Here is a 26,825-nt window from a genome sequence, read left to right as displayed (position 1 = left end):
AAAATGGTTTCTCACAACACTGCATATACTCAAACTAACTAGAAGTACCCATCCTTCCCTAGTAGAAGGTTTGTTCAGTGTTGTTGTTCACTATATTTAAAGTAAAAACAGAATTTTTCTATGGTCCAAGAGTGACCATGTATAAATTTAATCCTTCTGTTATATTCTCGTTTAGCTAAACTATAGGTCCAAAAGTGGCCTAATATGTTTTGGGAAGGCTATAAAATCAGTGTTCAAGGATGAGACCTTATGGTTTACATTTAAGGTACTATTTAGGTAGTTAACTGTATCACTATATTTCATATTTCCATGTGCTAGCTGAGATTATTCACTTGTATCTTATTGTATTGTCATGGAAAATGCTGATTGTATAATTCATTGAACCTATTTCTATATGCATTTTAAACCCTCAATAAAAATTATTTAAAAAAAAAGAAATATAGAAGTATAAGTATTGTTTTGTACCTCAAATATTATGTTTATTAGTATTGTCACAAATCATTGATGCTAATATTTCTAACATCAGTTAAAAAGAGAATGGTAGACCCACTGTGCATCTTAAAAGGAACTGACAACAAACCATTCATTTTACATTTTGTAGACAATGAAGAGTATAGATGGGAGACACATTCTAGAACATTTTGTCCAAAACTTAGCTTTTAAGTGTAGAGAACAAATAATGCCAACTCTGTTGAACTGTTTTTTTTTTCAGCATCAATGTCCATGAATAGTAGAGATCTAATAGTGTTGTCCCGAACCTCTCATCATGGGACTATACCTACCTCTTGACATAAATGAGATCAAATAGAACTGTGCTGGTTCTGCTAGGGTATTTCCATAGATTTCAACGTGGAAATGTTGGATCCCACAGACAATTTGAATCCTCACCTATCATAAAGGGCCCCTTCCTTAGATACAAGATTTTGCTGATTACCTGAGTAAAAAAACAAAAACAAAACGGTGGTGGTTAAGGGCATAAGTGTTAACTACCGTTGTATGTCTATGATATAAATGGCCAAATGAGTCTAAGGGGTAGATTTAACAAAGGTCGAGCGGACATGATTTGCTGTATACACTGTCTGCATTTAAAATTGCACATGCTTTTCTGGTGAAATGCTTGTGCAATGCCGTCCCCTGCTCACTGGTGGATAATCGTCTGCTAGCAGAGGCCGTCAATCATCTCAATCATAACGGATCGGAATGATTTCAGTCCGCCACCTAAAAGGTGGAGGAGAGGTTAAGGAGCAGCGGTCTTACTACTGCAGCTTCTTAACTTCTGTTTTAGGTGGACCTGAAACGATGGGGATTCAAAGCAGCATCTGGAGCCCTAAGAGTCTGACTTCATTATGTGTTATTTGGCTTGGCAGTTAGGATTCTCTTATTAACATTAATATATGTACAGTTGTGTTTAGATATACCCAAGCTATGTATCAAAATATATAACAACTTGTGTAGGTGAAATTAGTTAGATTAGGTTTACAAGATCTTCAGAAGTGTGTCTCCTTTGAAAAGGACAATGCCTGCTTCTTGTTTGGCTAATTCACGTAAAGCTAATGTGTGTATTTGATGCAAGATTTGGGTGACATCAAAAGTCTTTACTTATACAGATTGGTGTGTGATTAAAAATTAGATAGTTGCACTTCCTTTTAGCATTGGGTGTCCCAAGAGGCCACAGGTACACCTAGATAGGAGAATTTCTAACAAGAATAACATAAGGAATGAACACAACTCAAACATAACCAGAATTTGAATAGTTAAATAAAAAACAAAATCACAGACACACACATAGGGCTAGATTACAAGTCTCGCTCTAACTGTTGTGCGTGATATCGGGTTTTGTGCACAATGTTAAAAGTTAAAATTAAACGCGATTGTGAGAGCTCAATAACATTTTATGCTTGTCAGGTTAGTGCTACTGAAAACCTTGTGTAAAGGGTGGTGTGTTAATAAAAAGTTGCACTAAGCACAACATAAATACATTACAATTTACTGTTACACTCATATAAACACTATCTGGTAAAAATTAGTCATATAAGTATTTTTTAAAAAGTTCTATGGGTTAAAAATGTTTATGGTTTATGATAAGGTATTTGACTGCAAAGGGCTATATTGTATAGATACATACATATACATGTCTAAATATGTGTTTGTATATATATATATATATATATATATATATATATATATATATATATATATATATCTGTGTGTGTACATACGTATTTATGTACTTAAGTGCTTTACTGTAGATATTTCACGTTCTAATGTTCTTCACATACAGGAAATTTTTATTTTTTATTGTATATACATATTACTATATATGCATATTTATACTCCTATACCAATATATCTATTCCTATAAATAAAAATTAAAACAATTTTTGTGTGAAGAACATAGTAATGTAAAATATGCATAACATAATTTGTGTCTTGCGCTTTAGGTTTAAAGGTCTAATTTGTGTCGTGTTAGCACACATGAAGAATTATTACTCTCAAAGCTTGTTCTTAAAATATTAAAAAATAATAATATTTATTAAATATGATTATAGATACTGTAAAAAATGCTAAATAATCCATAGTAAATATATATATGTATATTTATATATTTATATTTACAGTATGTATAATCATTTTAACAATTACTTTTATATTTACAGTATGTATAATCATTTTAATTATTCTAACAATTTTTTAGATTTAATATTTCAAAAACACGCTTTGAGATTAATAATTCTTTATGAGATTTCATAGTAAACTTCCTTAAACTGAATAGGGAAATAACATGAGTGTGCACAAAGCTCACTCCCTTGTCTGTCCTGGGACAGACAAACTGATTTGCTGCTTAAAGTCCTTTGCAATGGGGTTTGAATACTTAGGACATTTTGAGGTAAAATATCTTTCTTTTTTACATAGAGATGTTCAGGTGATATTTTCTAGTCAACCTTTTACAGCTATGCTGCATCACTTTCAAGTGTTTCAACATTTGGATATCATGGCCCTTTAATTTTAAAAAAAAAATATTTTTATAGAAATGTCTCTGGCAAGAGTAGGATTTCTAGTGGGGACTTGTCCTGGTCTTATTCCAATAACCAGGGCTAGTTATCTAGAGAGAAATATATATGTACACAAAAATTCACTGGGGAAAACACAGAACAATAATGAGAATCTGCTGTTAGTAAACTAGTGCATTTCTCTATTCTTTTTTCTATCCCCAACAGTCCTAATTTTGACAGTTTTACTGATTGATCTGATTAGGGCCTCAGTCACTGTGACTGATTCATCTGTGCTGAGGCAGGGTAGTCCATTAAAGATTACCTTTTAGGCATAGATGAAGAAAGTAGTAGATAATAGGGTAAAGGTTTTCAGATGCATTATGTGTTTCTGCTCTAGACATTTTTAAGCACAATCCCCTCCACCCATTGCTAACATGCCTAATATATTTCTTGAATTTCTGTATCTATGCAAATGCTAGGATGCTGTGTGTATAATTTACTTATGTGTATACTGTGTGGTTAACTATTTAAAAAAGACTGTAATAATAAACCACATTTTATAGTAATATTGAATGTTTTTATATGGGCATATTATGGACTGCTATTTACTTATGTTCTATTAAAAAGGCAATGATCCCAGAAGACTGCACTCAGTGGTCATTTACCTTTTTTCAACATAATTCTTTATATTATTATATTATTTAAACAGTACCTGACTCAAAGATCAAATCACACTTATATGCTTCTGCAGCGCAAAAGTGAAGAACAATATCAATACACAATATATGAAAACGAGATGAAGGAATTGGTTATGCTTGGATATGCATAGTCAGCTGAATCTAAGAACATAGAACAATGGTAGAGTGGAACATTGTCTCAATAAGTCCATAAAAACTTAGAATATGGCAAAGATTTCAATGTGCTTGAGTAAAACTATATTTTGCAGATCTCTTGCAATTATAGTATTGCATGATATCTGTATTTTAGATTGCAAATTGTTTTTTTTCATTCAGTATTGGAAAGCTACATTTTTATCTGTTGTACTAGAGCTAGTTATGCCTTTACTTGCAAGGCACAATCAGTCAGTTGGACCCTGCAGGCTTCTTGGGGATGCTAGGAAATTTCTTTTACAGCCTGAAAGCCAGCAAGCTTCTTCTGTATAAACAAACATAGAACAACAAGTAGCCATGACAACAGCTGTATGGCAGACCTATGTATAGGATGACTTTGTGGATAGAGTTATACCAGTTGTTGCTTCATATTTCCTTTTATCCTTTCCTCACACTAACTCATTTGTAAGAGAGAGCTACAGAAATATGGAATCTCAAAATCGGCTTCAAGACAGAATAGAGTTGTTTGAAATTACAAAAATGAACATGGTTCATTCTGCTTTTTTGGCTGTCTCTGGGTGTTATCTGCTCTCTTGGGTTATCTGCTAAATAATTGTCATCTATAAAGCTATTGATTTGTATAATGCTAATGACACCAATGGTTATTATGGTTGGAATAATGCATTTGAGTTAACACTATTACCTTGAGAGGGGTACAACATTTCTATAGCACTGCTTTTTTGGCTGTCTCTGGGTGTTATGTCTGCTCTCTTGGGTTATCTGCTAAATAATTGTCATCTATAAATCTGTTGATTTGTATAATGCTAATGACACCAATGGTTATTATGGTTGAAAGAATTAATGTGAGATAACACTACTCCCTTGATAGGGGGGTACAACATTTCTATAACACTGATGTGCATATTAATGCCTGGCAACAAAATGTTGTAGCAAATTAATACTTGTTATAAATATTAATTGTCATTTATTAAGACTAAATAAGTAAATATATCACTGGGATAAAAAAAAGACAAAACTAGGAAATGTGAGAAGGCATGTTGTTGAAATGACAAAAACAAGTGTCTGTATATTAAAATACATACAAATATATACACATTTATATAAAAAAGAGTCATCAATAGGAAATGTATAAAAACAGTAACATTTTATATCAGTAGGTCTTTTCTAATAAAAACTGGCAGCATTTTTTGTTATAAAAAGGACAATGTTTAAAAGCATGGTTTTAAATTAAATAGTTCCTGATGAAATACAATTTCTTTAAACATGTGGGAGAAATTTCCTCTTTGTGTGAACTCAATTATAAAATATTGTAATTGAAAAATTGATAGTGCTAATAGTAAAAAGGGGCTTCTTTGACAACCTCTTGAAAAACATATACTGTATTGATGATTTTTCTATTTTTTATAAAAAAAAAAATCAAGTTTTTAAAAACATATTTACAGCTTTGAAAGAAATTATCGAATATAGATCTTCAACTTTTTTTGGCAAGTCTTTTAAAGGGACATTTTACACAAGATATTTATTTTATGTATATATGAGAGCAGCAGTTAAACATATTAAAGGTATGTTTCAATTTGAAAACTAACAGGATGTGTAACTGAAACCTAGGTAGCTATTGCTCTCTGAAAATATTGGTTTATTCAGTGCATGAGTATCCATTTAAAAAAAAATGGAAAAATTCTGTGTATCTTACCCCTTTAAATATAACATTTGTATTGTAAGCAGCTTTTCTATAATAAAATAAATTTCATATTCAGTCTTAATCATGCTGCTATGGTATATTGGATTATTTTTTCACAGTGGGTAAAACACAAAGACAACATTACTGACTGGCCTAATGGAATTCACATTTCATGTCCCTTTGCATGTTGCCATGCCATTTGTGGCATGGGAAAAGAAAATATTTAAACTGATGTTTTTAATATTTGCTAATAAAATACATAACTGGTTGAAGCAAAAACAAAAAACAGTTATAAAAAATACTTTACTTATAATTAAAAGAAATAACGTTGGTACAAAAGCAGCCTGGTTGCAGAAATAGCAACGGTAAAATCTCAATTTACCATAAAAAAACTTTGCAACTCTGGAAACAGAGTTAAGTGTCTTAAAATTGTCATCCAGAAATCTGTGAATACATTTTCTGTACCTGACAGTCTTTTGAAGACCTTGTGTTAACTTTCCTATGAGTAGGTGACTTCACAATGTCTGAAAAAAACATTGAACTCTACTGTTCCATGGAAAAGCACAAGCCCTAAATTATGACTGAGGTCATTTTCACTGTGTGTCTCATCCCATTGTTCATGAGTCTTTATTTGTTCAAAGTCCACCATTGATGTTAAAGTTCTTCAAGTGTCACTGTGATGTTTCCTTCCATTTCTGTAAGGTCCAGAAGAAAAGCCACATGGTTGCTGTAATGCTGGATTATGTTGTTATCCATGTTCACTAGGATTCTACAACAAAATGAGAGAAATGAAAAATTACTATAATGATAAAACAAAACTCTAAAGCCCAATAAGCTAATACAGCTTAATACCCATAGAATCTCAAGAGCATAGTCATTAGGATACAATGTTTCTCCAATAATCTCCTACAGCTAGCTATACAGTGTGAAAGCTCTTCTAAACTCTTCAAATGATGGTATAAACACATAGCTAGAACATTATTTCCCTCACACAACTAATATTCTCAGTCTGAGTTTTGCCTTTAACAACACCCACTCTAACTCATAAATGTAGCAAGGATGCGTGACATGTTCTGTGAAGTTAATTGCGCAATACACCCAGCTATCTTATGAGGAATAAGATCTCTGGAAATCTGCCAGGGACAACACAGCATTAGCTGTTCTTTTACAAAGTAAACGGGGCTTGCAAAATGGATTGTATCTTTTTCTTCAGCAGGTTTTTTAAAGTAAAGAGTCTATTTCCTGATAGTGCTGTGTTCACATGTAATCCCATGATTCTTGTTTTTGCATATTTGCAGAAAATTATCTTGCTCTAATCTCATTTCCACAGACCAATATGATGTTGTCACATTGATGGACCACAGAATGGCATATCTATTAGAATGATTACATATACATGGAGGGTCAGAGCGGTTCTTCACCATACAAACAAATAAGTCTGTAAGATTTAACTTACAAGATGCAGATTTTATTCCTACATGAGCTATATACACAATGCAATGATTAACCAGGTCTAATACAATGACATTAATACTTCTCTCTTCAAAGAAATATAAAGTCTCATTAGAAATTAGACATGTACGCCTTCTTATTTAGTAATAAATATAAATAAATATACAAATAATTTCATATATACCCTTTATTTATTCTGCATTCTTTAACTTTCCTTATTTATTTTTGCACAAAGAAGACTTACCCTCTTTTGCATTTTTTGTAGACTCTGAATATCCTTTCTTCTGGTAAATCATATTTTTCTGAGATCTGTTGAATATAATTTCAATTTGTAAGTGTATAACATATTAAGCATTACATTAACAAACAATGCATGGGTCACATTGCAAAAACTCGATAAGCTTTGGGGTCATTCATGTTCCTCCCTTTTTTTAAATTATTTATTAACAACCACTGAGGATCACTGCAATTTTGTTGCTTACAAAAATGAATCACAAATTCCTATAATATTTTACAAGTAGTGATAGTGAATAGCAGGGAGGATTAAAACAACATAGGATTTTATAGACCCTGTAGCTGTAGGAAATCGGAGAATGCAAATGACAGGAAGTTACTATCTATAAAGTGGTGTTTTTTCAACTTACCGCATTTCGTAAACCTTTGAGATCTGGTGTTTTCAACATTAGCGCATCAAATGCTTCTTCTGACTCCCTCCTCACATATAACAAAACTGCAAATTAGCAAAATGTCTTAGTATTGAATCTAACAACTTGAGATGGACAAATTATAACTTTGATTTAGATTATTTGGCTATTTTTGGTAGAAAATTGTAAAAAAAAAAAGTTCTATGAATACCTCTTTGTGATTCTGCGGTTGTTGCTTGTTTAGATGGGGGCATCTCAAAGCCTTCTGTGAAAGCTGGACAACTTCTCTTTAAGGCTAATCTGTAATAAAACAAGAAAGATAAGTATAACTGTAAGACATATATGTCTATAACTCATGCAGCCTAAGTGTAATATTGTCATCCCTAAGCCATATCTCTAGAACCTCAGAGTCCTCTCATGTGAACAACATACAAGCTCATTTAATGGGAATGTTTTCCCTATAGCTTTTTAATATACCATCTTCTATCCTCATCAATCAACATTATTGCCTTATACTTATACAAGCAAGAAAAACAATGACTGCAATTGCTCTGCTAAACCTACGCACTCAGGAGAGAATGTGATTTTACTAATTTAACAGTTGATACATGGAGGGGGGTTGAGGATGGACACTTTCAATTATTTCTAAATATTATTTTGTTAAAACAATTGCTAAAATAGACTGCTACTCTATGTATCAATCCCCCATGCACTACTTAATTTCCAGCCATCACAAAAAATGTATAAAATAAAATACATTGGATTGACAATATTTATTTAAAAACAAAACAAAAACTGGACAAACTACAATAACTGCTATCCTACCGTGAGTTGGCTATACTATACTATAATGTATTCCCGCAACATTTTGTAGACAAATCCATGTCAGTAGAATTGTCACTTTCTGAATGTGTTCTGAATTCCTAGATAGTGCAAATGGTTATAAACTCTGAAGATCTTACCTGTCATTATTATCTGTAACAGGGGGAAGTACCTTCAAACAAAAAGACAAAGAAAGTTTGTCAGGTCACAGTTATTGAAATGTTAAAATAACTTCAAGACTAGAACACATTCTCTAGTGCTTCCACAGTGTCTGTGTTTAACAGGCTATATATTGTCCCCTGTATATATCTTCCCATAACTATAGCCTACACAAAAACGTATGTTTATTTTATCGAATTCTTGAAGCTGCTGTTGACTCAGCAGATGACTTTGACATAGCTGATCAGCGTGCAAAGGAAATATAAACACTGAACAAAAATATGTGCTGCATATTGTGTTAAGAGATGCAAAACTGTGATCAAATGTAATTCTGTAACTATTGGATTTCTGGAGCTTGGCAATGTAATGATATGTTTGGATATTTCTTAGTACCTTAGATCAGTGTTTTTCAACCAGTGTGCCGTGGCACACTAGTGTGCCGTGAGAGATCCTCAGGTGTGCCACGGCAGACTGACAACAGTGTGACATATTTTTTAAATTTGCTTGTTTTTTACTCCCAGTGCAGGGGTAGTTTGTAGGAGGCATGGCATAACAGCACAATACATACAGTATGGTGTGTTTGTGTGTATGTGTATATATATATGCTGTATTAGGCTACAATGTGTGATTTTTTTTAAATTTTGGGATGGTGGTGTGCCACAGGATTTTTTAATGAAAAAAAGTGTGCCACGACAAAAAAAGGTTAAAAATCACTGCCTTAGATGATCACATTTTCCCCTTTTGTCTGGGTGTGATAATAGTGGCTACTGCATGTAAGATATATAAGTGGTTTAGTGCAGATACTTACTATGCCACATCTTTGAAGGTTGGAAAAATGTACATTAGGAATAAATAACACAGGTTGAGTTTCCATGTCCTTTTCTGTCCTGAGATAAGTGATATCTGTGCCTTTGTATCCCGGCAGTAGAGATCCCTTCATATCTACTAAAAAGGCAACAATGTAATATACATAAATATACAAATAAATGAATAAAAAATCATATTTTTACATAATCTCCCCAAGATGTTATGTGTGACACATCCTATACATACCTTTGCTGTTGGGATCTGCACATTTCCCTTTTCTTCTAAACTGTTTGCGTTCCTCATCCCGCATTTTCCTCTCTGCTCCCTGTTTATAAACAAATAAGTAAATTACTGTCAGAGCTGAAGCATATTGATTGCAAGCTTGTGCACATCTGTACCCAGAGCTGCGCAATTTAACAGGGCTTTGCTAACAAATGGTAAGCATAACAATAATGTCAAACAATTCTTGTCACAAGAATCACACAGCTATAGTCATACCTTGTCACAGAATATTTTAATCTGGCAAACAGCTCTGTGAATAAGTCTCTTCACTCCTGTGTCGTAGTCATATGTATCGATTTGGAGATTTAGTGGTACCCCCTTCACTCCTTTCTGAGATGAAAAGTCTGTGCTTAGGCAATTGATTCCAACAAAAATCTGAAATAGAATACATAGGAGTTTTAGCAAACAAATAGCATGCATGGCTAGGAAACTGCCATTTTCACATCAACTGCTTTTCCAACCCTTTTATGTTGCAGTGGACTTTTAATAAAAAAAAAATTCTCTATGTCCTTGGGAATTAGAGTCCACATGTATAGAAAACAAATGTAGAAAATAAGTAAATTATGTTTATTAGTCTTTGTTTTCACTGTATTGTGTATAATGTATGCAATGAAGAGCATTTACACACAATTACTATTTAGAGGTCTTTTTGTCACTTATAGAATATGGAGAAGTGTCATATTACACTCTCCACTGTGCGTTGTACAAACAGCCCTACCTTTAAAAGAAACCTAGAGGTAAGAATAAACAATTTATATTAGTTGCATTTTTTTAGAGGAATGGCCCTAGGGAGAGGTGCATGTCACACATTTAAAATAAAGTAAAAATCTGACCTCTAAAACATGCTATAATAAATTTGTGCAGGGATTATATATACACAACCGTTCATAGTTTAGAACACTGAAGTGTGTTCATACAACTGTCTCCCAGCAGGGGTGGTAGAGATAAATTATGTCCTGCTTAGGTCAGATAAAAAGTGTTCTTCATCTGCTAAAGGACATATGCTATGTAAAATGAAATAACTTTGTTTTTTCAGTGTATCATTCTGCTCACTTAAATTGATGAGAAATAGGCAAGACAGTAGATTACCATGTGTCCATGACAGTATTATTTGTTTTATTCCTTTATAATTAATACCCAGTTCTGAACATCTTAACATTTGCCTTAGGCTCTAAACCCACCCAGAGAAGAATTACTCTTTCAGTTGGAACAAGATCTGATTCTTTATCAAAATAAATTCTCATGTTTTCTCTTCCAAAAACTAATCTGCACACTTCATCAGAGTAGAGATCTTATCTTCTGAAGCCTCAGTGATTTGTTGTCTTAGATACCACTCAGTTTGACATGTATCCCTTAACTGATTTGCTTAACGTTTACCTAGCAACTCATTACATGTGCACACTCTTCATTCATATCCATATATCGTCCATTTTAAAAGTAAATTTCACACGATTTTCATTATAAATGGTTTATATTTATTAATTTATTATATGTATTTATTAACTCTGTATAACAGTTGATTGATACAGGAAAGCAATTACAAATTTAAAAAAAAGCAATGAAATGAATAAGGAAGAATGTATTTGTAATTGGGTGACTAAAGGAGAAAAGATCAAAAGATTGTTTGCCAGAGGGATTGGCTTTGTGATTTATTTTTTCAGCCTTGCTATCTTTGCTCACTGATTTTTTTAATTTTTTATTATAATTACGTTGGAATAGGCATCAGAAAATTGGTACTGGGTATGAATAATAGAAGGGCAATAATGTAACATTATCAGACATGCTAATCTTAAATTAATTAGCCTTATAATTTTTTCTTTGTTGTTAAAGGCATAGGGGTCATATAAAATGTTAATAACTTTGGTGTAAAGGTATTTTTTATATATGGTATAATTGGTTATGAAAGCACATAACTTGCATCTCTTTATCTGTCCTACACTGTCATTGTCATTCATATAATTATGAATAGTTTAAGGGGACATTAAAATCCAAACATTTCCATTGTGTATATGAAAGAGTATGATAAACATGTTAAAAATATTTTTGAGCTAAAAAAAAAAAAAAGTTAGGTGAAATTGATTTAATTTTATTGATTTTTAAGCTAACAGAAATGCTATGCAACTGGAACCTAGGGCCTAAATGCTCACCGGCTGACAAGCAAAACTCCCACTGCTTTATTGGTGGACAGTAACAGGCCTTGCAAGCATACAAACAAAAATGTTGTTTTCCCAAAACAAGAGCACTCTTAAGAAAAAAACAAACAAACTATAATACTTTTTTTAAATCCCTTCTCTTAGGGCCAACCTTGAAATATTTATTTTATTATATTTTTAGACTTCACTTTATTGTTTTTAAGAATGGTCAGTTCTATAATTCCGTGTAAATGTAACTTACCTTTGCTTCTTCATTGATGTTCCACATAAATGATAATGCATTGTAGGCCACTTCCTCAATGTTTTCCACCGTGTTACAGTTTTCTTTATAGTCAGCTGGAAGGTATGATGGTATGTTGTATGTAAAAGGATGGATAGTTAGGTAGACAGACAGACAGAAAGATGCAGATTTAGAGATTGAAGATATAAGAGAATACAACCTCAGTAGTCAACTTTCTAGAAAAAAATGGCATCTCTATTTAAAGTGAATGGCAGGTGGAGGGTGTTTAAACTTACCAACATCAATAACCCTTTGCTTTGCAGTTGGTTGCCTGGAGTGCCAATGTTTCCAACGTTTCAGCTGCTCTTCTGGGTTTTTTTCATTGTCAAAGACCACCATGACAACACTCTATAGAAAGTAGAAAAACATAGTCAAACACCTATCTTGCAAATGTCACATTTCCAAATATGTAATATCTTGTTCAAGCCCTACACTTTGTGGAATTTCTTAATGCATGTGAACACTTCTCTCTTGTCAACTACTTCTCCTTTCTTCTCCATAAGGGACATAATAATGGAAAAAAACTATTGTATGGACTTGTTAGCTTAGTGCACATTAAGGATTCCAATAAATAAATATATTTCCTGAAGACAAAGGGAATGGATTGCTGTGTACACATATAAAAGGGTTCGGATTCCATGAATACACTTTCTTTATGGGCTGTTATTTAAGAAGTAAAAGACGCATTTGCAAAGATTCAATAAAGGTAGTTTATCATGGCAGACACATTGCTGTATGCAAACGCCACTCATCATACTATTTTGTTTGCCTTGTAGAAGGAACCTTGTATTTTCAGTGACTCATCTTATTTCCCTAGAATAGGCTGTATTTGTTCAAATTTAGTAGATTTATTTTCTATGAATTTGCCTATTTATCAGTTTCCAATAAGATGTCACTCCATTAGGGACTTTCAGTATGTTTAAACAGCAACAATCTACTTAACCTAATGGGACCCTGTAGAATTAAAATTCTTCAAATATTACATTAATTTGATATGTTGTGATAACAGCATAGTACATACCTTGACTTTACTGGATGACAAATGCAAGCGTTTTCTGCTCTCTGTAGTTCTGAGGTTTACTGGATAAAATTGACCTTTGTTTAGATAAGCCATGGGAGAGTCTCCGGACTTTATGTGAATAGCTTTTGGAGATTCCAGTGTGTATTCAAAATCCCTGCAACAAAATGTTATTATATTTTAGTCAATATTTTTTTGACTTTTGCAGAATTACAGTTTTGGCTTGTGCCTCTAAGCATGCAGGTGCAGTCATAATTTACTACATGTGCATTGAATTCTTCAGGTTGGTCAAACAAAGGTCCCCAGAAATGTATTTGGACATTGTCACATACTGTTTTAAAACTACTGTCACATACTGTTTTAAAACTACTGTACAAAAAATGCCTGCTATGAAAATCCCTTATATTTGCTGTGAGCCAATGAAAGCTACTTACCGACTTGTCTCTCCTTGTAGGTATTCTTCTGAACAAGTAGACTCTGCTTGGGTTCTTAATATGTCACTGAATATGAGGGGCTACAAACACAAAATTAAGATGTCACTAAAAACATACAAACCAAGAACAATTGCAATTATAGGGCAATGAGAATATGGAGCAATGAGTACAGTATTACATATTAGTCTTACCTCGGGTGTGTCCTCCTTAAAGGTACTGTCAGGTTGCCATCTTTGTTGAGGTTGTGCTACATGTAACGTTTCAAAAAGGTTAAGTGAATTTTTCTCATATACATCACATGAAACAGCCATAAAATCTTCATGGACATCAGTTTCTAGTTTGCCAATGTTTGAAGGAATAGTAAGTTTATTGGAATTTATTAGGCAATCCAGAGTTAAATAGTTATTTTTTTTATGTGTCTCTGAGAATTCTTGAGTGGAGGAGTTATCCGAAAGAAACTTCATTAGTCCATTTGGATTTTCAAAATTCGAAATATCAGTTTCATAATCAACACAATTTCTACAAGAAAAAAATAAGAAATTATTGATTTTAATCTTCCAATTTTAACCATACATATTCCCCCCAAATTACTGTCTTTTCTGTAAACATGGCCCTCCAGCTTTAAAGCTAAAGCCTTTATTCTATTACTTAAGGGCAAATTCTGACATCCTATTTAAAAATAAAAAAACTTTAATACACCCCATTTAATGGTGTCAGGATTTCAATGTATTAGACTGAAGAAACAACACCTACCTTTTGACTTGTTCAAGTCGCCCTGTTGATCCAGGAGGAATGAGTCTCTTTTCCTTTGGGACCTAGGGCAAAAAAAGTCTTATCTTAAAATATGCTGAGTATAATGTTTGTAATTAATATATATATATATATATATATTACAACATACACACAGCTCACATCATTACATGATGCTTCAGATATTATTAAGTCTTATCTCCATATAGACCAATTCCATCAACAAGATACTGAATTTCCATAATCATAAATAATTTAAATTATTAAAGAAAAAAACAGATCTTCCAATCAAGATGAGAATTAACATAGCTTCTACCAAATTATATGTAACTTTTGCATCATTAAATGCATGTATATATCACAAACGTAGGTGTTATTAAAATGACTTGTCAATATAAAATAGTAAACAGTATATAGCGTTACCCTATAGTAGTCATAGAGAAAGCTCAAAGCAGTTACACCATCGTCATCCCCATTTGCTCTCATCATGGCTTTGGTAGCTACCGTCATAGGGTTTTCTAAATATTTTGTCCAGGCTTCATCTTCACTGGCGTATGAATATTTTTGAAGATTAATGTTGTCATTTTGAATGAGCATAACTGGCCGGTAACTGTGGATGACAAAATGGTACAAATTTTAGCAGTGTTCTCATATGGCTTGGGATACAAAGAAATCTAGCAACATATTATGTTAAATGATGTACAAAAATTGTGTCTATTTTCATGCTAAATTTAGGATTAATATAAGTACTGTTATAGATGTACATTCAAGCAGGAATTAGGAAATAAATAACTTGTCCCAGATTAATCACTCAATAAATATAGTGGAACATATCCTTCAGATTTGCATATTTAGAATGAATGAGCTGTCCTGGTTGGTGTGATGAGTAACCCTATATGACTAGTATTATTGCACAAATAGGGATGTAAATGTTGCCAGAAAATGAGGAAAAAGCATAATAGAGTACGGAAAAGAACAAATGCAGATTTAATAGAACATTTTAAAAGTTTTTTAAGCGTTCCAGATAGCCCCATTTAATATATATATATATATATATATATTTTTTTTTTTTTTTTTTCGGGGACAGGTCAAAAAGATTAAACATAAAACAAAATTTTGCAGGGGCCAGTCAAGAATTTATTATCAGCGTTTTCATCTCACTCATGTTTAATCAAATGAGCAGGTTAAAATTTATTTTAATTACAGTATATCTTTGATCGCCACATAAGTGTGTCTGACTTCTGGAAAATCACTAACAATGTTTAATAATTTCCTTTGGTTTATATTCACTATTGATATATACTGCTAATCTCCCATCTGATGAAAAGGCTTTCCATTCATTTGCCTTCTTATAAGCACTTGTTTTATCATGTGTGTTAGATAATTGCTATAACTGTCATATATTTGTATACATCATATGTGATCTAATTAAAAAAACAATGGAAATCACAATCAAATATTTATGAAAGAATCTTCAATACAGGTGTGCTATTATTATTAACCTTTAAACCAAACTAATCAATTTTTAGTCACAGAAAACCACCCTGCTTTTTAAATCCCCTGACCACTAACCTTTATCAGGTATGTACATATCCTACAACTTTTAACTAACAATCATTTTGGATGTGGAGTTTTGTCTCTGCTCTTAATTTTTTTAATATTTATTATTTTATTTTTATAAGAATTGGTATATTAGCCACATTATTATTTTCCCCTAATCATTTTGCCAAACTTTTGTTGTAAGTGTAGAGTTTTCTGCATTTTGTACTCAACTGTTGCCTAAAATAAAATGGATAGAACATTATCCCCAGACATTTCACTTATATTATGTGTAGTCAAATATCTGTCTCACAACTATTACTTCCTTGTAAATACAATGACTTTCCAGCTTCAGACCAGTTTATACCCTCTGCATGCACCTTGTATTTCTTTCCAATATTTCTATCCTCTCCCTCCTCTCCCTATAAATCTTAGGCTTTTCTACGTGCTATGAACATTATTTGCCTTTTGGGAAGTAGGGGAGTGACAAGTTGTACCACACACACCTAAAAGCCAGACACTAGCTAATCTAGGTGACAGGCTATTTTGTTCATTCTCTTCCTACGAGGCCACAAACCGTGCTTTCATTGCAATGCAAACACAGGCCGCCAACCCAGATCAGGGAGGTTACAGGTTCAGCCAAGTAGAAAGGCACCTGCCTGTGTTATTTTAATCCCTTTTTCTTTCTTTATTCATTTCTCTTTTCGTTTGCTCTCTGTCGTTTTAAGCTGACTTTTCTTTGCTTTTTGGCCGCTCCTAACACACTGCTTTTGTTCTCAAGGAAAGACATTTTTTCAATCCCTTAAGGATCTTAATATTTGCACCAGTGTATAAATGCATACCTAATATTATTACAAGTTTTATTTTGAGTTAAGGTACCAAAAGAAAAAAAACCTAATGCAAACTTCTCAATTAACAATAGAGTTTAAATGTTACATACTGCACCTACACAAGGCTTGAGAATAAAGTACTACTATTTAGTATAAAATATAAATAAGCTTTTGCACTAAATAATAATGTACAGTATATCTGTGTGTTTGTGCTTATATAATCTGTTTTACACTGTGGAACATAAATACAAATTGTATGATTCAAACAGAGCATACGATTTAAAATAAAAACACAATATTTACTTGTAAAATGTGGTACTTTTCCTTGGTCCCTCCTGTATTAAAACGGAGGTATACAAAGGAGTCTGTATGTATCCTGAGCACTAAATGGCAGAAATGTTTGCAAAAATGCCTATACAATGTTATACATATGCATATGCCTGAGGCTACCTGAGTATCTTCTCCTGACAAAGAGCTGTGTTTCAACAAAGGATACCAAGAGACAAATATTAAGTTGATAATAAGAGTAAGTTAAAACATTTTATGTCACAATCATAGGTGTCACAGTGTCCATGCAGCATCAGTAGTTTCATTATAGAAAAAGATACTTTGATTTAAACAAACAAACAGAAAGTCACGGTGTCCACTTCTAACCTAAATAGTGCTGGTTTTAGGGACAGCTTGTTTGCAATAAATCTGCTCTCTAGCCCTAAGAGGAGGACTTTGTAGTGTCAATTAGCCATAGGCTAAAGTCAAGCAAGTATGCAAAGTTCATTAATACTTATCTTGCAAAGCTCTGTTATAACCCACATGTGCAAAAACAATGGATTTTTTTTAAAATTACTGCACATTTATTTACTTTCTTTCTTTTTCTTCTGATGACAGGAAGGTGTTTGTCATCCCTGCTGTTTAGTTACCAAGATCATGGTCTTTCTTCTATTTGCCTGCTTGAATGTGTAAAACTTCTTACACAAAGTTAGCAACCAGAGGAGGTTAGACTAAAATAAGTTGGATTTATAATGAATTGTTAATTAGTTCATAGAGTGGGATGTTTTGCTATTACTTTTATAAGTCAAGTTTGGTTTCAAATTAATAGGTTTTGGTTAGATTCTCACTAACATACATAATTGTAGGTATAGAGTAGTGAACATTAAAGGGACACTAAACCCAAAAGTTTTCTTTCATGATTCAGATAGAGAATACAATTTTAAACAACATTCCAATACTCTTCTATTATCTAATTTGCTTAATTCTTTAGATATCCTTTGTTGAAGAAATAGCAATGCATATGAGTGAGCCAATCACACAAGGCATCTATGTGCAGCCACCAATCAGCAGCTACTGAACCTATCTAGATATGCTTTTCAGCAAAGGATATAAAGTGAATGAAGCAAATTAGATAATAGAAGTAAATTAGAAAGTTGTTTAAAATTGTATGTTCTTTCAAAATCATGAAAGAATGAATTTGGGTTTCATGTCCTTTTAACTACAATAATAGAATAAATTTGGTGGTGTAAATTGCCTTCAAACAGAGTTTTAATATTGCTCTACCTCGTGAGGAAGGGGTTAACCACTATACACACTTCAAGTATCAGCAGGTGGGGATAATGACTGAAGGTGTAAGCAGAGCACACAGGGTGTGTGCTGCCTATAGCACAGTGTGTAGGTGGGCTATAGCAACTAAACGCTAATGTTATACTCTGTAAGATTTTCTGTTATTTAATGATGGGAGAAACTTATACTTGGTGTTCTTTAGCTGAATGTATTTCATCTCTGTACTAAGGTCACCATGAAATGAGAGAAAGCAATACAGTCATGGGCTGCCAATCATGTTTGAATGCATTGTGGAGATGTTATGATTGGGTAAATACAGTATATCCATGTGCTTCTATGGATACTGTATGTGTATGACAGAGAAAGAAGGAGAGCAAATGTCATGGGGGGGATATGTTAAAGAGAGAGATATTTACCTAAGAGCATAGACAAAACTTTCAGCTTTAGTGCTCATAAATGGAAATAGCTTAATACATAAGTGTAAAGTGACAAGATCTAAAATAAAAATGATTGCATATGTACCTTGACTGTTTTCACCATTTATTTACCTGTTCTTGTGTTAAATGTGTGCATGGGCATCTTATGCCAACACACACTTATTCTTCATTTTGTATAAATAGCAGTAGAGAGGATAATTGCAACCTATTTGTGTGATCAATCTATAAATGTACATTTATTTTACATGTGTATAAAAGTGCCACATAAATATGTACATTCATCATGTTGATCCAGTTTGTGAGTATAGTGTTGCCTTCCTAGGACAGATCAGTCTTATTCCATTGATTAATGAGATCCTCACATGCTGACTCAGTCAAATAATCACGTTTTAGTACCGTGCCCCTGACTCAGAGAACGTGGAGTGAGGTTAACTTATGTGACTGCACCCGCCTTCTCATTCCTTACGCTGTGCTGCGGGTTTAAATAACACACCTTGTGCAAGACAAAAATTTGCTGCTGGCACTTAGGGTTTCGACCACAAATACCACAACTAAGAACATTTTCCAATCCTTTTTATACCTCTTCACATTTGTGTGGGATGTAGCTAAATCGTGTAACTTATTTAAAATGGGAGTATATAAAAAAAATACATAGTGTGCCTCATTTCAGCAGAAAAAAATAAAATGCCCTGACTGGTAGAAAGGGTATCGTATGTGTATGAAATCATACTGTTACCCATATAAAAAAGGCATTTTTGATAAGAACAAGTGTCAGGAATTAGTTTATAACATGAAGCGCATGGGTGTTGTGAGGACCAGAGTACAAAAAGATCAAACGGTACCAATCAGAAATGGAATATACAGTACTTATTGATCAAATACATAGTCATATATATTAATACCTAGTGGCACACATTCTTATTGAAATGACAGATCTATTGTATAATAATCTTATTGAAATGACAGATCTATTGTAGAATAAAGTCTTTAAAACTATAAATTATTATATGTGTTATGCCTGTAGCCCTGTGCATGAGCATGCATTTGTTAAATGTCAACCCTTAGTAAAAATAAATAAATAATTGTACCTGACAGCCAATTGGAAGCTTAGCGTGCTTCCTTTTGACCTTTTTACAGAATTAGCCACAACCTACATATGTTGTCATGCTATGCTATAAATATATGCTTACCTAGGTTGTCCTCCATTTTGTCATCCATGTGCTTGATGTTTTCTTTTACAAAATGGTGAATCTGCCCACATTTGCTGTGTTTGCATTGCTATCATTTTCTAAACTAATATTGTTTTCATGATTTTCTAGAGTGTATAGTCAAATGTTATGCAGGTTCACAATAATGCGAGTAGCATAAATTTATACTGAGATCATCAATACTTTTTTATTGCTTCTAGTCTTAACTGTTGTATTAGTTTTAATTAACGTTCTTTTTTGATTAAGAAAATGTTTTCTTTCTTGAATCCCATAGAATGTGGAAACCTTTTGTATAAAATGGTGTGATTATGTATTGTATAAAGTGCTATATTTGAAAATGCTATTTTAATCATTCAAAACAAATGAGCATTAAGGGATTTTGATAGCTGTCACTCAACTATTATTGTACAACTGTAGCTGGCTGGCAGATGCTGTGTAACCAGCTGATATTAATACAGTATGAATCACTCATGTTTTCAATGACGTGGTTGACTTGCTCTTTAATCTAGAGATTTAAACCACTAGATAATTAAGAATAACAAGATATTTACATCGCTAAATGACCTCTTTGTTTGTTGACAACATTTTGTGTCCCAAAACAACATCATGTTGGGGTAACCACAAACAGCATTGTTTTGATCACATAAGACAAAGGCTGTCGTGCCAGGAAACAACTATATTTAAAGAATGACAAACAGTAGAGATAGATATGTAGATATATTACTATTTTTCTAAAATTCCTTCCTTTAAAAAACTGCACTTTAAAGAAGAATTATTTAATAACACCCAAGTAACAAAAGAATCTTTTGTTCCAGTGCTTAAAAAAAAGCACAGGAAGTAGGGGAAGTGTGCCCAACTATATAAAGTGTCCTGAACAAAAAAGACAAAACAAAACCACAAACCACAAAAATTGTATTTGTCGATGTGGGTAGTAATATTAATTTATGCAGTGGAACTATATTGTCTGATAGTGGCTTCAGATGCTAAAATATATTTATTTTTCACAGTAAAATTTATAGTTGTAGGTTTCCACTTTAAAGGGACATGAAACCAAATTTTTTCTCTCTCATGAATCAGATAAAGGGGCATATTTATCAAGGTCTGATGGACCTGATCCGACACTGCGGATCAGGTCCGCCAGACCTCGCTGAATACGGCGAGCAATACGCTCCCCGTATTCAGCATTGCACCAGCAGCTCACAAGAGCTGCTGGTGCAACGCCGCCCCCTGCAGACTCGCGGCCAATAGGCCGCCAGCAGGGGGGTGTCAATCAACCCGATCGTACTCGATCGGGTTGATTTCCGGCGATGTCTGTCCGACGGCTCTGAGCAGGCGGACAGGTTATGGAGCAGCGGTCTTTGTGACCGCTGCTTCATAACTGCTGTTTCTGGCGAGCCTGCAGGCTCGCCAGAAACACGGGGCATCAAGCTCCATTCGGAGCTTGATACATATGCCCCAAAGCATGTGCTTTTAAACAACTTTCCAATTTACTTCTATTATCTAATTTGTTTTGTTCTCTTGATATCCTTGGTTAAAAAGAATACCTAGGTTAACTGCTGATTGGTGGCTGAATATATAGGCCTCAAATTATTGGCTTACCCAATGCATTCAGCTAGCTCCCAGTAAGCTGCTTTTTCAACAAATGATACTAAGAGAATGAAGCAAATTTGATAATAGAAGTAAATTGGAAAGTTGTTTAAAATTGTATTGTCTATCTGAATCATGAGCGAAAAAGTTTGGGTGTCATGTTCCTTTAAATCTATAATTTTGCAATACATTATCCTGTTATATCACCATTGGTTGATCTTTGTTTAAGGAAAATAAAGGAACAAGAATCATTTGCACTTATTTGCTAGAGTATGTTATTATTGCACTATTGATTGAACAGCTTCATGCAATGCAGATCCACTCCAGGGCTGAATATTGCCAGTGACTCGCTGCTACACACATATGGCTCCCAGTCACGTGTTCAGCTCAGTGCTTTATCTATGTGTTTACCCATGTTAAACTCCAAACGGCATAATTGTAACATTCTCTTGCACATTAGAGTGTTTTGTTTTTGCTCCTTTATTTACCCTTAAACTTTAGTTAAATCAGTGCCAAGCACAAATCCTTAAATTGGCATAATTTAAGCCCCTCCACTTTTATTTCCTTTCAGTTTGGACTAAAATGCTTGTTTAGATATTGTATTACAAACTATTTGTATACATTGTATTGAGCAAGTGTCTCAAATTAATTAACATATTTATATATTTTTGTTATACATGGTTGGACTTCAATCTAACACACAAATGCAGTATTCACACTGTGACTTGGACAGAAAAAGTGAAAAAAGCACACCCAGAACAAAGTTTAAACACTCGACAAGAACTAAAACAATTTCTAATTAACATAAAATATTCTACATTAAAAAAATATTGCAGTCCCTTTTAAAGAATCACAATTACAAGACTACATTTTTTACTGACTGCAAGAAAAAAGTCCACATCTCTTAAAAAAAATGGCAAGCTCTTAGGCTCTTTTTTTAATTTGGATTTATGTTTGCTCCTACTTCAATTTTGCTGCATAAGTTTGCTGTGTGTGTTACAAAAAAACAAATGCTGAAATGGATTTAGCACATGTGGTGATATTTCCTGTGTTGTTTGTCAGTGTAATCTGAGCAAATAACTTAATCAGCTTTCCCCTGATGTATCAGTATGATCAGTAAAGAGATCCAATAGTCTGCATCTAGTGTAAGTGTGAAGTAATGTGTTGCCTTATCTGAAGTGGCTCAATAAATAAGCCTCTCTTTGGTGATGAGGCAAATACTACCACCATGCTAATTTGTAAAGTCATTTTAGAAGCAATAATATACTAATTTGTACAAAAACACGGATTAACAGCAGAAAGCTAAACATTCAATAGTATATATCATGTAAAACTTCATCTGGATTACTCGCTGAAGCTTTATAAAATGAACAGTGTCATCTGTAGACACAATATAAATTGATCAGTCTACAAAGAATTCCTATTAAATGATGGTGAAAGGAATATCCGATACCCTGTTAGCTTTCCCTGCTTCTTCAGTATGGAAACACTGATCTACATCAAGGGTCCATAACTTCCTAACACATGGGGGCTTCAGATCAATATTTCAGAAGCCTTAAAGTGATGGTAAGCTTTACCTGTTTTAAAATCAGGTCAGAAAACTAAGAAAATATTTACAGGGACTTTAACTGATCAGTTCTGAAGATGCCCTATAACTTACTTTTTAATCTAGCTGTGCTATTCTAATACCTTATGCTCTGGCCTCCCACTTCAAAACTCATATTTTTTGTGAGCTAATGGTTTGAACTGTTCTCCAATCAGTGCTCTAGCCATAGAGCACTTTTTGTAGCTTGAGTGGCAATTGGAAAACAGTTCCAAATCATTAGCCTGAGCACAGGGTATTAGAATGGCACGGCTAGATTAAAAAGTAAATTACACAGTGCATTTATTAGAAGTGATCAATCAAAGTCCCTATAAAATATTACTTCGATATCAGACCTGATTTTAAAAAATGTAAAGTTTACCAACACTTTAAGGACTACAAATAAATGAATTGCTAGCAGTTAAACACACCAATAAAATAATATATCTCCTAAAAATATCCAGTGGCACAAGGACAGATTTGGGTAATGTTGCAGGGTAATCTCTATCTACTGTTATTCCCTCCAGAGGGCTCCTTTGTTTGCCCATACACCAAAAGGCACCAAACCATCCATATTTAGTTCTGCTTTTCTTTTTGGGGTCTGCAAAAACCAGTGCAAAGGGCTGTCAGTTGGCAAACCCTGATCTACATACCAAAGTATGTTGTTATTCTTTTTGCCCCATGTACCAGTAATAGCATTATATTAACTTATATGGTTCTCTTGTACAAGCTGATGTGCATATATTTGCCTACCCTTTATAGGGGTGAGAGGAAATAATTATATATATGTGCATGGCTTTTGTGGCATTTGTAACATTTTAAAGTGCACTCTGTAACTAATTGTCATATGATTGCTGTATAAAGAATAAAGAATGTTTTGCCATAGGAGCTAGTCTGCATTGATTATTCATTCTGTATTGTGCCAGGCATTGAAGTGTGTTTACATCATATTAATGAATGGGATGTTAAACTATGTAAATGAAAAGTGGACTCACTAAGACATTCACTAAGGGGTTTGGGATGAAACTAGGATGAAACTTAAAGTCAGACACACTCTCACCCTATTGTATTTATGGTGCCACTTTGTCTCAAATAGAAACATTAACTGTTGCTTTTTTGTTTAACATTTTTGCATTGAACTCAGAAGCATCTACAGTAACATAAGTAAAGCCTTCTCTGAAACAAAAACCCACGCCAAGCCTTTGAAATACTTTCTTATCTCTAATTGGATGGTTTAAGCTCTCTCTATTTTTATTGGGATTATTTAATTGCTGGAATCTCTATAAATCTCAAGTAAAGTACATACTGATCCACATAAAAATAGTTTCATGTTTAGGTCATTCTTTGAACTATAAATGTTATAAATACACAATACCCTCAGGAACCTGTGCTCTTAAAAGCTAAAAGTTGCTAACCATTACTATTAAATACATGTATTTTTACTTGAAATAAAATATACTATCTTTGTGTGTGAGTGTGTGTGGGGGGGGTTAAAATAAATTTAACTATACCAGGATTCCATTATTTCTTTTTCTGTTTTCATTTATACTATTATTTTTTAGAATTGTTATACAGTAACGGATGTTATTATGACAAGAGAACAGCAAATATTACAATTATGTTTTACAACAGGCTTAAAAATAAAAACTAATTTATCTTATTCTCTACAGCCTAGAAATATATAAAATGTAGTAATACTTTCAAATTGTATAGATAATTTAGGCTTTAAAACCTATGCTGTGTGTGTGTGTATAATATATATGGTGTTATATTTACATATCTATATATACAGTATATATATATATATATATATATACACACACACACACACCAGATTGAAATTAAACAAGATATGAAGGATACATTGATGGAAGTTGTTCGGGTATTCCTGAATATTGACTATAACTTATGTTTGGCTCCTAACCAAACAGATGTAACAAATATCAAATGTATTTATCTTTTTCCTTCCGTGTACCATGTAGGAGTTTAAGCATGTAGCAACATATCTACTATAATTAATCATTTCCCAATGCACTTGTTATAGGGTTTTCAATAGGATACCAACAATTGTAACCTTAGCAAACATATTAGGTGATTAAAGACAACTTAATTTGATAATTATATAGGTGGCGTCTGTTTTAATGTATTACTGAGCCCAAAAGGGACCAAAAAAAACATATTTTAAATGATATTACAGTCAAAGTCTGTTGTGGCAATACAGGCAATTCTACATCAGTAAACACTACAACATTTTCTATTTTTAGTAATGTTAATATACATATACATTTTTAAAAAAATAATATTTATGAAAACATCATTAATCTTACTGTAATGGCTTCAGTTTCATTGTATTAGGTATGTTTATATAATTTATGTTATAATTTGTTTTATGTTCATTAACTGGGAAAGGTTTCCAAGAAATGCGGATGACTTGTTCAATAGATAAATATCTCCTTCTTTCTGTCCTATCTTTGTAATTCCCATGTACAGTAGATGGTGATTTCTGCATTATATTTTGGATTTTAGTGTTTACAAATCATATTAAATAATGTAATGTTATGTAAAACATTAAATCTAAGCTTGTAATCTTGTACATAATATAAGAAGCATGTGTATACTTGGTAATATACCATTCTCAATACCAAAGACATCATATCTAAATAACATGAAGAAATATGTAATTTATTTATATACAATTGTAAAAATCTGTGCATTATTTTACTTATTTTTTCAATCAAAAGTTAAAGCATTGCTCAGTAAACAACAAAAAATGTAGCTACAATAAAAACATAGGCTATTTAATATTTTTTGCACAGCTTCACCTAAGTCTTAAACTCAGTTTCACCAAAATACTTATCATTATCACAATACACACTTATTTAAACTGTATATGATAATTTAATTGTGCCTGGAAACATCCACTTGCTATATCAGTGCAGTAAAAGTTTTTACTTACTCAAGTTCATTGGACATTTTCTTTAAAAAAACTTCTCTTACTAAGTAACCTCTGTCGGATTGTGTCCTCTTCTAATTCCTGCAAAGCATACACATTCCCCACTGACTGAAGTGTTAGATTTATGTGTGAGGATTTGTGTACAGGTATTTTCACTGACAGGTGGGCTCTTAAACAGCTCTGCAGCTCATTGGCTGATGTAACAGGTGCCTAAAGACAGACACACCTTAGCAGGTGCAGTGATTTACTCCCCCTAAACCAGGACAGGCATATGAATGAACCAAGGTTTAGCAAGCACCTCCCCCAAGACAGGTAGAGAATAAAAAAAAAAAAGTCTTAAAGAAACTCAGTCTTCAGGCGAAACTTAACCAAAACTACAGACGTGTCTTTGCATGTTGTAGACTTGTGGATGAATGATAAAAGATTTAGCAACAGCTTAAATTTTATTGTTTCACTGCAGGAACTATGATCTTTTTTATTTTACTGTTGTAAATGCTAACAAGCTACCTTAATTATTAGAATGATAGCAACAATAAGAAAACGACCCACCCAATATCTCTCAATCTATCTATCTATCTATCTATCTATCTTTCTTTCTTTCTATCTATCTATCTATCTATCTATCTACATATCTATAATCTATCTATCTATCTATCTATCCACCTATCCATCTATCCATCATCTATCTATCTATCTATCTATCTATCTATCTATCTATCTGCATATCTATAATCTATCCATCTATCTATCATCTATCTATCTATCCATCATATATCTATCTATCCTATCTATCTATCTATCTATCTATC

The 26,825-nt window shown here is 33.0% G+C and overlaps 1 protein-coding gene across 4 annotated transcripts; it reads right to left on the bottom strand.

Moving 5' to 3' along the window:
* Positions 1-452: 452 nt before the first annotated feature.
* Positions 453-26,171, bottom strand: GRHL3 (grainyhead like transcription factor 3). 4 transcript variants are annotated; one of them, XR_008401387.1, is made up of 17 exons: positions 26,020-26,171; positions 14,750-14,936; positions 14,330-14,391; positions 13,768-14,095; positions 13,577-13,656; positions 13,146-13,299; positions 12,361-12,472; positions 12,086-12,180; positions 9,908-10,066; positions 9,656-9,734; positions 9,411-9,547; positions 8,584-8,615; positions 7,833-7,921; positions 7,622-7,707; positions 7,222-7,286; positions 5,991-6,294; positions 453-934 (listed from the first exon to the last, which is right to left on the bottom strand). XR_008401387.1 is itself a non-coding variant. In XM_053707184.1 (16 exons), exons 1-16 carry the CDS (start codon positions 26,034-26,036, stop codon positions 6,180-6,182), a joined length of 1,797 nt encoding a protein of 598 aa, XP_053563159.1. In that variant the 5' UTR covers positions 26,037-26,171; the 3' UTR covers positions 4,861-6,179. The 4 variants fall into 4 exon arrangements, 3 of the variants coding, with proteins under 3 accessions (XP_053563159.1, XP_053563160.1, XP_053563162.1); XM_053707184.1 differs by lacking the exon at positions 453-934 and having other exon boundaries at positions 4,861-6,294; XM_053707185.1 differs by lacking the exon at positions 453-934 and having other exon boundaries at positions 4,861-6,294; positions 9,411-9,544.
* Between the last annotated feature and the right edge of the window lie 654 nt (positions 26,172-26,825).

Source organism: Bombina bombina, chromosome 3, assembly GCF_027579735.1.
Source record: "Bombina bombina isolate aBomBom1 chromosome 3, aBomBom1.pri, whole genome shotgun sequence".
NCBI classification, from domain to species: domain Eukaryota; kingdom Metazoa; phylum Chordata; class Amphibia; order Anura; family Bombinatoridae; genus Bombina; species Bombina bombina.
The sequence above is the reverse complement of the archived record's forward strand: the minus strand, read 5'-3'. Positions and strand labels throughout refer to the sequence as shown.